The following is a 12,704-nucleotide window of genomic DNA, read 5'->3' on the forward strand; positions in this document are numbered from 1 at the left end:
GTCGCCTTGCCTCTAACACCATGGGCCCTTATTCTTACTCTGTAGCCTCCTGTGCAGCACCCTGTTGCATGTGGACTCCGGCAGTGGTTCAAGAAGGGGGTTCACCACCAACTTCTCCAGGCTAGCTCAGAATAGGCAATAAACACTGTATCACTGTTGATCACCTACCTCGTTATTGTATTCATGCTTATTTCTATATCCCTTGATATTATTCATGATTTTCCATCTTTCAGTCTGAGTTGAATTTACTTAATGACTGAGATTTCACCACCCTCTGTGCTAAAGAATTCTGAAGGTTCATCGTTCTCTGAATGAAGTTCCCTTCAACTCAGACATAAATGGTTTGCCTTTTATTCTGAGACTCTGACCCCTGGTTCTAGACCCTATAACCAGGGGTAACATTTTCCTTCATCTACCCTGTCAAGCCCTGTCATAAGTTTGTAAATTTTGTTTTTGTAAGACTCCCTCAAGATTGGGAAGCAGACTGAAAGACCACCTGTTTCTTGGTTCCCATTTCCATATGAATTCTGCCAAGGCTGGCTTGAAGTACATGTCACCGTAAGTGAGTATAGTCTTCATACCAGCCAGCACTTGAGACCAGGGAGTGGCCTATCCAGTTTTCCTGCACAAATGATGTGAAGGATCCAAGTAAGAGCAGGAATCAACATTAGGCAAATTCATGAAGTAAATTGCTGATAACTTCCCATAAACTCATGAAAAATATTTTTCATTAAGAAGTTTACTTTTTATATTTCTTTGTTATTATCTCAGAGCTGTGACCTGTGGTCGCTGGGTGTAATAATTTACGTGATGCTATGTGGATATCCACCATTTTATTCCAAACACCACAGCCGGACTATCCCAAAGGACATGCGGAAAAAGATCATGACAGGAAGTTTTGAATTCCCAGAAGAAGAATGGAGTCAGATTTCTGAAATGGCAAAAGACATTGTGAGAAAGTGAGTTGAGAGGCTGGATTGTTGTGTAGTAAGATGAGTCCTATGTAGTGTTGAAGGCATTATAGAAAAGCAAATTAAATTTGTAAAATTGGCCATCAAGCTGACTTTGCATTTTGTTATAGGATAAATAGTTCTACCATATAAGTGTATGTAACTTGTGCCCAGTTTTTAATGTGATTTTGTTATTTGTATTGTTAGTTGATTCAAAAATGTTATGAACTTTTTTCTTGTCCAAACTCCAGTTTTAGAGTCTGTTCTTTCCTGCAGGTTGTTGAAAGTAAAGCCGGAGGAACGACTAAATATTGAGGGGGTGCTGGATCATCCCTGGCTGAACTCCACAGAAGCATTAGATAACATCCTTCCATCCTCCCAAATGATGATGGACAAGGTGAATCCTCAGTAACTAATAATGACTTTGGCACAGAAAATACATCATACTTCCTAGTGTAATTACAGTGCCGTTGTCCACCTCTAGCATTACATAGAGTAGTAATATCTGGATTACTCCCAGTGCTACGAGCTAGTGAGGGCAGGAATAGGAGGATAGAGCAGATAAATGCATGGCTGCGGAGCTGGTGTATGTGATAAGGATTCACGTTTTTGGATCATTGGAATCTCTTTTGGGGTACAAGTGACCTGTACAAGAATGACGGATTGCACCTAAATTGGAAAGGGACTAATATAATGGCACGGAGATTTGCTAGAGCTGCTCAGGAGGATTTAAACTAGTGTGGGACCCAGGGAGATAGTGAGGAAAGAGATCAATCTGAGACTGGTACAGTTGAGAACAGAAGTGAGTGAAACAGTCAGGGCAGGCAGGGACAGTGTAGGACTAATAAATTAAACTGCACTTATTTCAATGCAAGGGGCCTAACAGGGAAGACAGGTGAACTCAGGGTATGGTAGCATAGCAATTACAGACACATGGCTCAGTGATGGGCAGGACTGGCAGCTTAATGTTTCAGGACACAAATGCTACAGGAAGGATAGAAAGGGAGGCAAGAGAGGAAGGGGAGTGGTGTTTTTGATAAGGGATAGCATTACAGCTGTGCTGTGGGAGGATACTCCTGGAAATAACCTCCCTGGATGTATTTGGGTGGAACTGAGAAATAAGAAAGGGTTGATCACCTTATTGGGATTGTATTATAGACCCCCTAATAGTCAGAGGGAAATTGAGAAACAAACTTGTAAGGAGATCTCAGCTATCTGTAAGAATAATAGGGTGGTTATGGTAGGGGATTTTAACTTTCCAAACATAGACTGGGACCGTCATGGTGTTAAGGGTTTAGATGGAGAGGAATTTGTTAAGTGTGTACAAGAAAACTTTCTGATTCTGTATGTGGATGTACCTACTAGAGAAGGTGCAAAAACTTGACCTATTCTTGGGAGATAAGGCAGGGCAGGTGACTGAGGTGTCAGTGGGGGAGCATTTTGGGCCTGTGACCATAATTCTATTAGATTTAAAATAGTGATGGAAAAGGATAGACCAGATCTAAAAGTTGAAGTTCGAAATTGGAGAAAGGCCAATTTTGACGGTATTAGGCAAGAACTTTCAAAAGCTGATTGGGGGCAGATGTTCACAGGTAAAGGGACAGCTGGAAAATGGGAAGTCTTCAGAAATGAGATAACGAGAATCCAGAGAAAGTATATTCCTGTTAGGATGAAAGGAAAGGCTGGTAGGTATAAGGAATGCTGGATGACTAAAGAAATTGAGGGTTTGGTAAAGAAAAAGAAGGAAGCATATGTTAGGTATAGACAGGATAGATTGAGTGAATCCTTAGAGTATAAAGGAAGTAGGAGTATACTTAAGAGGGAAATCAGGAGGGCAAAAAGGGGACATGAGATAGTGTTGGCAAATAGAATTATGGAGAATCCAAAGGGTTTTTACAAATACATTAAGGACAAAAGGGTAACTAGAGAGCGAATAGGGACTCTCCAAGATCAGCAAGGCGGCCTTTTTGTGGAGATGCAGAAAATGGGGCAAGATACTAAATGAATATTTTGCATCAGTGTTTATTGTGGAGAAGGATATAGAAGACATTGAATCTAGGGAAATAGATGGTGACATCTTGCAAAATGTCCATATTGCAGAGGAGGAAGTGCTGGATGTCTTGAAACGCATAAAGGTGGATAAAACCCCAGGACCTGAACAGGTGTACCTTAGAACTCTTTGGGAAGCTAGAGAAGTGATTGTTGGGCCTCTTGCTGAGATATTTGTATCATCAATAGTCACAGGTGAGGTGCCGGAAGACTGGAGGTTGGCTAACGTGGTGCCACTGTTTAAGAAGGGTGGTAAGGACAAGCCAGGGAACTATAGACCAGTGAGCCTGACGTCAGTAGTGGGCAAGTTGTTGAAGGGAATCCTGAGGGACAGAATGTACATGAATTTGGAAAGACAAGGACTGATTAGGGATAGTCAACATGGTGTTGTGCGTGGGAAATCATGTCTCACAAACTTGATTTGAGTTTTTTGAAGAAGTAACAAAGAGGATTAATGATGGCAGAGCAGTAGATGTGATCTTTATGGACTTCAGTAAGGCATTCGACAAGGTTCCCTGTGGGAGGCTGGTTAGCAAGATTAGATCTCGCAGTATACGGGGAAAACTAGCCATTTGGGTACAGAACTGGCTCAAAGGTAGATACATGGTGATGATGGAGGGTTGTTTTTCAGACTGAAGGCGTGTGACCAATGGAGTGCCACAAGGATCGGTGCTGGGTCCTTCATGTTTTGCCATTTACATAAATGTTTTGGATGTGAGCATAAGAGGTATAGTTAGTAAGTTTGTAGAATACACCAAAATTGGAGGTGTAGTAGACAGCGAAGAAGATTACCTCCGATTACAACAGGATCTTGACCAAATGGGCCAGTGGGCTGAGAAGTGGCAGATGAAGTTTAATTCGATAAATGCAAGGTGCTGCATTTTGGGGAAGCAAATCTTAGCAGGACTTATACACTTAATGGTAAGGTCCTAGGGAATGTTGCTGAACAAAGAGACCTTGGAGTGCAGGTTCATAGCTCCTTGAAAGTGGAGTCGCAGGTAGATGGGATAGTGAAGAAGGCGTTTGCTATGCTTTCTTTTATTGGTCAGAGTACTGAGTACAGGTGTTGGGAGATCATGTTGCGGCTGTACAGGACATTGGTTATGCCACTGTTGGAATATTGTATACAATTCTGGTCTCCTTCCTATTGGAAAGATGTTGTGAAACTTGAAAGGGTTCAGAAAAGATTTACAAGGCTGTTTCCAGGGTTGGAGGATTTGAGATATAGGGAGAGGCTGATCAGGCTGGGGCTTTTTTTCCCTAGGGCGTCAGAGGCTGAGGGGTGACCTTATAGAGGTTTCCAAAATTATGAGGGGCATGGACAGGATAAATAGACAAAGTCTTTTCCCTGGGGTTGGGGAATCCAGAACTAGAGGGCATAGGTTTGGGGTGAGAGGGGAAAGATATAAAAGAGATCCGAGGGACAATTCTTTCACGCAGAGGATGGTATGTGTATGGAATAAGCTGCCAGAGAAACTGGTGAGGCTGGTACAATTGCAATGTTTAAGAGGCATCTGGATGGGTATATGAATAGGAAGGGTTGGAGGGATGTGGGCTGGGTGCTGGCAGGTAGGACTAGATTGGGTTGGGATATCTGGTTGGCATGGACGGGTTCGACTGAAGGGTCTGTTTCCATGCTGTACATCTGACTCTGACTCTATATAACGTATTATGTAATGGTTAGTATTTCTCCTCCTTTTCCTTTATTCCTAAACCACTGATTAAAACCCAGACGATGATAGTTTTGATTGTGAACTTTCAGTCTTGTGTGTTTGCGATAACTTTGATTCACAAGGCTTTTTATTATTTCTCGAAAAATGTAAGCTGAGCTTTATTTGCATCGCAGATGCTTCATTCCTAGTTTAAAGGAAGCTCTGTGGTTGTTACTATAATTGCTGCTCTGTTTGTAAGGTGCTGTCTGCTGGTATTTATCATGTAATACAGCTTATACTGATGGTGAAACTATGTCACAGGCAATGGTTGCTGGGATCCAGCAAGCCCATGCAGAGCAGCTGGCCAGTATGAGAATTCAGGATCTGAAAGTGAGCCTTAAACCTCTAAACTCTGTAAATAACCCAATTCTTCGCAAGAGGAAGCTATTTGGGTAAGTGTATTTTACTGAATGCAATTTGTTCAACTCAGCCATGTATATTGATGAAAAATGTTGTTTAATTTCTAGTGGAATTTGTATCGGACAAGATGATGTGCGCACTGGTTACTGTACTACTTCTATTTGCAGAGTTCGACAATGAAGAATACCATCTGTCCTTTAACCATGGCAAAGGTTTTAGTTATACAACAAAATCAAGCACAAAGGAACAAACAAATTGGAATAAGTTTAATTAATTTTGGTTTGAACTCACCTGATTGTTGGGGTGTAAGAACAGCATGCAAGGTCCAAGTTATTTTCATTCCCTGTGCTATTTGACTCTAGCCAGGGCACCAATGGGGGTACAAACACTTGCCTTAGTACCTTGGGGTGGGAGGAGGAATACTGGGATTCCTGTTTTGGGCACTATTAAGCAGCCCCTAAGAAAAATCTTCATGTATCAAAATCAGACAAGATGTGGATTGTTTGGTTAAAACATAATCTGATGGCTGATGTGTTTCATATTCAACAGACTGCCTGGGCTCTTGTTAAGTTGTACAACAACTAAATTCAGTATCTTTAGGTGAGGAAAATTGAAAGTGCACTTCTTTTTTACTTGTTCCTCTGTGCTGCACTTGGATTGAATAGTTTGATCGCAATGTGCCCAGACAGTTACTGTATTTCTTCCCTTTGTCAACAAAGTGTTCATTCTTTTCCCCACCAACTATTGCTTTGTTCCAGTTTACAGTCTAACCCTAATAATGGAATTAATTTGCAAATAATTCTGCAAAACACACACACAATATAACTATTTTGTGTAAGAGTGGCCATCAGACTGCCCTAATCACACCCCATTTAGCAAAATCATTCTCTACTAAAAGTAATCAAGACTTGGAAAAATATGAAGATGAAATTAACCAGTTCATTAATCATGCAGACCATTGCAGATTGGAAATATTTCATGTTTGTTTCAAGAATTGTAAAGAATGGGAGTGAATAAGAGGTGGTTTGGTTTGCTCACATTCTTTGCTTTCATCAGGATTGTATGTGAGTTTATATCTGGAGTCCGCTAAAATGTTTCACAGTGTACAACTGAGCTCCTCCGATGCGTTGCAAAATATATCACTAAGCTATACAGATTAGGACTTCACAGATTTGATTGTGTATGTTAAATTAAATGACCTCACAAGGCAACAGTTGGAGTTTTATGCTTAGCCTCAGTGCCTATTGGGTAAGAAGATGTAAATCAACCATTGTTCCTGTTCCTGATCATTTTAAAGTTGTACATGCTGGGAAGAAACACTTTTGGATGTCAGATGGGGACAGGATTGAGTTTGGCTGTGATTCCCTTTGTGGTCAAATAGTTTGCTGACGCTTACTTTTGGGCTTGCTAGTATATCAACTTGAAGAATGGGCCCATGGAGCCACACCCCAACATTGCAATGAGGAAAGGAGGAAACAAAATTGAAAACAGCTTGAATAAATTTATAGTATTAATTTTTGCCTTCGGAAAATTTACCTATCTCTTTACAAATCTCTGAAACTATAGTACATTAAATGTGTGCAGGATAACATTATATGCTTGTAATTACCTTGGGATTTTTCCCCAAGTTTAAAAGATACTATATAAATCAAAGCTGTTATTGCAAATCAAAGTTTGCATAGCAAAATAAGGACCAAAATAAAGCAGTATGATAGTTACTTAAAACAGCATCTTAGGAACCTGAAACAGCTAAAAGATTTTTGATTCTGTTCAATATGTATAGCAATTCAGAGGTTCAAAGGTTATGGTTCATGATGGTCCTGAAGGCTAGGAGATTCAGCTAAGGAATTGAATAAGGAGCTCAGATCATTAGTGGTTGCAGGAGCTAATTGTGTTCTCATTGGCTGATCAATCAGCATGACTTGTAGCATAAAGATGTTGACTCTGTCCAAGTTTTGTAGATGAAACATTTAAAGCTCATGCAGTCATTTAGGTTTAGCAAGCTGAAACCACCAAGTATTTAGTGTGATTAATAAAGATTCCTTTATGTATCAAACAGTAACTTTATGTATCTAACAGCAGTGCTAACCACTGTGTCGCCCCAAAATTGCAGGCTGTTGTTTAATAACAAGTGGTTCAAAGAAAATGTTTGCTGTGTTGCTTCTCTGAATTAACTTTTAATTTGCACATTCAAATGTGTGATGTTTCATGATGTTGAAAGCTTGGTAGTCAGAAACATTAGCTTAAACTGTATTGGACTCTTGGACCTTTTTCTTTAATCCTACCTGAACCTAAGGCTCAGACTTGAGTTGGGGTACGGTTACATGGTCAGTGGTTATCCTAATACATATTCCAGTTGTACATTGTTCATGTGTGTGTCTGGGAAACAGAAAAAAGCAGTCTGATCATGGGGGCAGGAGGAAGAATCACAGCCATGCCCATTCCTTTCTTCTTCAGACATGCATATGTAAAACATTAATGGAAACCCTGGCCTTAATGGCTGATACTTTTAGCCCTCTACCCCTCTGCCACTTTCAAACCTGGGACTGAAGCCATTAGCTCCTGCCCTGGCTAGGAGCTAACTCAACACAGACAAGGGATGAACTGGGAGTTTCCTGGTCTGTATGGCTCTGTGTCTGGTTGTATACGGGCATTTACCCAGCAAGTCATCGGTGAGCTCTCAAACTTTTGGTTACAGCAGGGACTGATTTGAAATGGACGTTGTTCCAAGAGGACTCTTTCTAAAACTTGTTACAATCCATGTTCAAATTTTTCACCAATACTGCAACAGTTGAATCCTCCTTAAAGGGAAACTGTGTTCATTTGAATTGACATGCAGTCCTAAGCATTATAAAGAATGGCGCACATGGTTTCTTGCTCCTCCTTTTACTCCAGTTTCATGATTTTAAAATTTGCTTATCATATCTTATTGGCATTTTCAGCAGTGATCTGAATGGAAGAGTAAAATACACTCCAGGCTTGTTGAATTCCTAGATAGTGTCGTCCTTTCATTTATTGACATGGAACTTCATGATGTCCCAACACAGGAGAGGCTGCACAAAACGACATCCTGGTTCTCCATCTGGCTAGCGGTTATAAAGCATAAAATAAGATCCAGGCAAGACTGAGATGCTAGTAAGTGTACAGAAAAAAAATACTATCAATAGAAGTGTAGAGCCAGATATAATCTGAGAGCTAGAGATCTGGCTTTCTTTGATAAGCCTTTTATAGTGAGTGAATGCTGGAGCTGTCAAACTCATTAAGGGAGTCCTTGTTGGACTCCAGATGGGTTAAGCTTAGTATGTTCACTACAGATGTGTTGCTGAATGCATGGGGTATAATGAAGATTCAGCTGTTCTCGGACCTGTGAAGAGGAATACGCGAACTGCAGATTTGAAACGAAATCTTACCAAGAGGAGGGATGTCCTTTTATCACATTTAGGATTATACAATGATTCAAGTGAAGACTGTTCCCCTTTAAGAAGATGAAAAAAAAATAACATTTCCCTAAATGTTCCCCATTGTTGTTTTTCTCATATGGCTGTTTGCCTCCAGATAGCCTCCTTCAGCCAGCAGGTGAGGCAGGCAATCCAGACGTCGGACTTCTCCAATGACCATCACCGTGCCACAGCGCGATCGCCTGATAGATGGCACACTTGTAGTGGGGGCGAGATGGGTAATGTCAGTTTTCCCGTCGCTCTTCTCGTGTTTTTTTTATTGCTTTTCATTTTTATTAATTCTTTCTACCTTTTCTTCCTTTTTTGTTTTTTTTTTATTTTAAGAAAATAAGCCTGTTAATGTCTTAGCCCACTAAATGTGTCTCAGATTTGGCTGGCTAATTGCGCCTGTTCATACAGGAGCTTTTCCCCCCGCCATAATAGATTGTCATTTTGTTACAGCACGAGACCCATGGATGATGTCTACATTCATGATCCGGAGAATGAGGCAGAGGATGCCAATGTCGCTCTAGAAAAACTGCGGGATGTTATTGCGCAGTGTATTCTACCACAAGCTGGTAAGGAAGTCCCATGAATTTCAAGGGGATTGGGAGAAATTGAGTCTTTTATCCCAAAATAAGGAATTAAAAATAATAGGCCATGGTGAAATGAACTTATATCGTAATATGTACCAGAGTTCTGACAAGTTGTTCTACTTATCTGTAAGTGGCATGATAGCTGGGTACTTTGTAGAACCACTACATTATATCATTATTCAATAATGTAATAGAACATAGGTGATGCAACACCTCTCCCTCCAAATGCAAAGCTCCTAATTGCAGCTACGTTGAGTGGAAGCAAAGCCTTTTTTTTTTAAAAACTCCTGATTCCAAATTTCCACCCCATCAGAGCACAATGCATTTTGACCTGCAATAATCCTGTCATTGTCTAAAAAAGCAGCAATGGGCAAGTCTAATAGGCATGTCAGAAAGGCAAGGTTACATTGATCATGGGAGACTTCAATATGCAGGTGGACTGGGTAAATAATGTTGTTAGTGGATCTAAAGAAAGGGAATTCATGGAATGCTTACAGGATGGCTTTTTGGAACAGCTTGTCATGGAGCCCACAAGAGAGCAGGCTATTCTGGACCTAGTGCTTTGCAATGAACCAGACTCTATAAAAGATCTTAAAGTAAGGGAACCCTTAGGAAGTAGCGACCATAATATGATAGAGTTCAGTCTGCAGTTTGAAAGGGAGAAGGCAAAATCGGATGTAATGGTGTTACAGTTGAATAAAGGTAATTATGAGGGCATGAGAGAGGAACTGACTAAAATAGACTGGAAGCAGAGGCTAACCGGGAAGACAGTAGAGCAAAAATGGCAGGAGTTTGTAGGTATAATTGAGGACACTGTACAGAGGTTCATTCCCAAGAAAAGAAAGATTAACCGGGGAGGGATTAGACAACCTTGGCTGACAAAGGAAGTCAGGAAATGTATTAAAGAAAAAGAGAGATCCTATAAAGTGGCTAAGAACAGTGGGAAATCAGAAGATTGGGAGGGATACAAAAGCAAACAGAGGATAACAAAGAGTGTAATAAGAAAGGAGAGGATCAAATATGAAGGTAGGCTAGCCAGTAATATTAGAAATAATAGTAAAAGTTTCTTTCAGTACATAAGAAACAAACGACAGGCAAAACTAGACATTGGGCCACTTCAAACTGATGCAGGAAGCCAAGTGATGGGAGATAAGGAAATAGCAGGAGAACTTAACAAGTACTTTGCGTCAGTCTTCACAGTGGAAGACATGAGTAATATCCCAAAAATTAAAGGGTGTCACGGGGCTGAGTTGAGTATGGTTGCCATTACGAAAGAGATAGTGCTAGAAAAGTTAAAAAGTCTTAAAATTGATAAATCTCCTGGCCCCGATGGGATACACCCTAGAGTTCTGAGAGAGGTGGCTGAGGAAATAGCAGAGGCATTGGTTGAGATCTTTCAAGAGTCACTGGAGTCAGGAAAGGTCCCGGATGATTGGAAGATGGCTGTTGTAACCCCCTTGTTCAAGAAAGGATCAAGGCAAAAGATGGAAAATTATAGGCCAATCAGCTTAACCTCGGTTGTTGGTAAAATTCTAGAATCCATCATTAAGGATGAGGTTTCTAAATTCTTGGAAGAGCAGAGTCTGATTAGAACAAGTCAACATGGATTTAGTAAAGGGAGGTCATGCCTGACAAACCTGTTGGAATTTTTTGAAGAGGTAACAAGTAGGTTAGACCAGGGAAACCCAGTGGATGTGGTCTACCTAGACTTCCAAAAGGCCTTTGATAAGGTGCCACACGGGAGGCTGCTGAGCAAGGTGAGGGCCCATGGTGTTCGAGGTGAGCTGCTGGGATGGATTGAGGATTGGCTGTCTAACAGAAGGCAGAGAGTTGGGATAAAAGGTTCTTTTTCAGAATGGCAGCCGGTGACGAGCGGTGTCCCGCAGGGTTCGGTGCTGGGGCCACAGCTGTTCGCATTATATATTAACGATTTGGATGAGGGAACCGGGGGCATTCTCGCGAAGTTTGCCGATGATACGAAGTTAGGTGGACAGGCAGGTAGTACTGAGGAAGTGGGGAGGCTGCAGAAGGATCTTGACAGGTTGGGAGAGTGGTCCAGGAAATGGCTGATGGAATTTAACGTGAGCAAGTGCGAGGTCTTGCACTTTGGCAAAAAGAATAAAAGCATAGACTACTTTCTAAATGGTGAGAAAATTAATAAAGCCAAAGCACAAAGGGATCTGGGAGTGCTAGTCCAGGATTCTCTAAAGGTAAACATGCAGGTTGAGTCCGTGATTAAGAAAGCGAATGCAATGTTGTCTCTTATCTCAAGAGGGTTGGAATATAAAAGCAGAGATGTACTACTAAGACTTTATAAAGCTCTGGTTAGGCCCCATTTGGAGTACTGTGTCCAGTTTTGGTCCCCACACCTCAGGAAGGACATACTGGCACTGGAACGTGTCCAGCGGAGATTCACACGGATGATCCCTGGAATGACAGGTCTAACATATGAGGAACGGCTGAGGATACTGGGATTGTATTCGTTGGAGTTTAGAAGATTAAGGGGAGACTTAATAGAGACGTACAAAATAATACATGGCTTGGAAAAGGTGGATGCTAGGAAATTGTTTCAGTTAAACGAGGAGACTAGGACCCGTGGACACAGCCTTAGAATTAGAGGGGGTCATTTCAGAACAGAAATGCGGAGGCATTTCTTCAGCCAGAGAGTGGTGGGCCTGTGGAATTCATTGCCACGGAGTGCAGTGGAAGCCGGGACGCTAAATGTCTTCAAGGCCAAGATTGATAGATTCTTGTTGTCTCGAGGAATTAAGGGCTACGGGGAGAACGCTGGTAAGTGGAGCTGAAATGCGCATCAGCCATGATTGAATGGCGGAGTGGACTTGAAGGGCCGAATGGCCTTACTTCCACTCCTATGTCTTATGGTCTTATGGTCTTATGATCTAAAGGCATAGAGTCATAGAGATGTACAGCAAGGAAACAGACCCTTTGGTCCAACTTGTCCATGCTGACCAGATATCCTAACCTAATCTAATCCCATTTGTCTGTATTTGGCTGATATCCTTCTAAACCTTCCCTATTCATATACCCATCCAGATGCCTTTTAAATATTGTAATTGTACCAGCCTCCACCACTTCCTCTGGCAGCTCATTCCACACACACACACCACCCTGTGCATAAAAAAGTTGCAACTTGGGTCCCCATTAAATTGCCCCCCCAACCTTAAACCTATGCCGTCTAGTCCTGGACTTCCCCCACCCAAGGAGAACATCTTGTCTATTTACCCTATCCATGTCCCTCATGATTTTAGAAACCTCTATAAGGTCAGGCTTCGGGCACAATGGCCCCAGCCTATTCAGCTTCTCCCCTATAGCTCAAACCCTCCAACATCCTAGTAAATCTTTTCTGAAACCCCTCAAGTTTCACAACATCCTCAAGATAGGAAGACCTGAATTGCACACAATATTCCAAAAGTGACGTAACAAATGTCCTGTACAGCCACAGCATAACCTCCCAAATCCTGTACTCAATGCACTGACCAATAAAGGGAAGCATACCCAGTGCCATTTTCACCTATCCTAATTAACCTGCAACTCAATTTTCAAGGAACTGTGAACCTGCACTCCAACGTCTCATTGATC

At 41.5% G+C, this 12,704-nt stretch overlaps 1 protein-coding gene across 3 annotated transcripts in view; it reads left to right on the forward strand.

Moving 5' to 3' along the window:
* Window positions 1-12,704, forward strand: part of mapkapk5 (MAPK activated protein kinase 5) — a 70,288-nt gene that overhangs the window by 41,443 nt on the left and 16,141 nt on the right. For all 3 annotated transcript variants that reach the window (XM_043715550.2, XM_043715551.2, XM_087999959.1), the window contains 4 exons: window positions 772-959; window positions 1,227-1,347; window positions 4,973-5,103; window positions 8,971-9,086. In XM_043715550.2, the coding sequence (XP_043571485.1) occupies window positions 772-959; window positions 1,227-1,347; window positions 4,973-5,103; window positions 8,971-9,086 (556 nt within the window). The remainder of the gene's footprint in view (window positions 1-771; window positions 960-1,226; window positions 1,348-4,972; window positions 5,104-8,970; window positions 9,087-12,704) is intronic.

This window comes from Chiloscyllium plagiosum, unplaced genomic scaffold, assembly GCF_037043375.1.
Source record: "Chiloscyllium plagiosum isolate Xiang-an unplaced genomic scaffold, Cpla_swu_hap1 HiC_scaffold_24, whole genome shotgun sequence".
Classification (NCBI taxonomy): Eukaryota; Metazoa; Chordata; class Chondrichthyes; order Orectolobiformes; family Hemiscylliidae; genus Chiloscyllium; species Chiloscyllium plagiosum.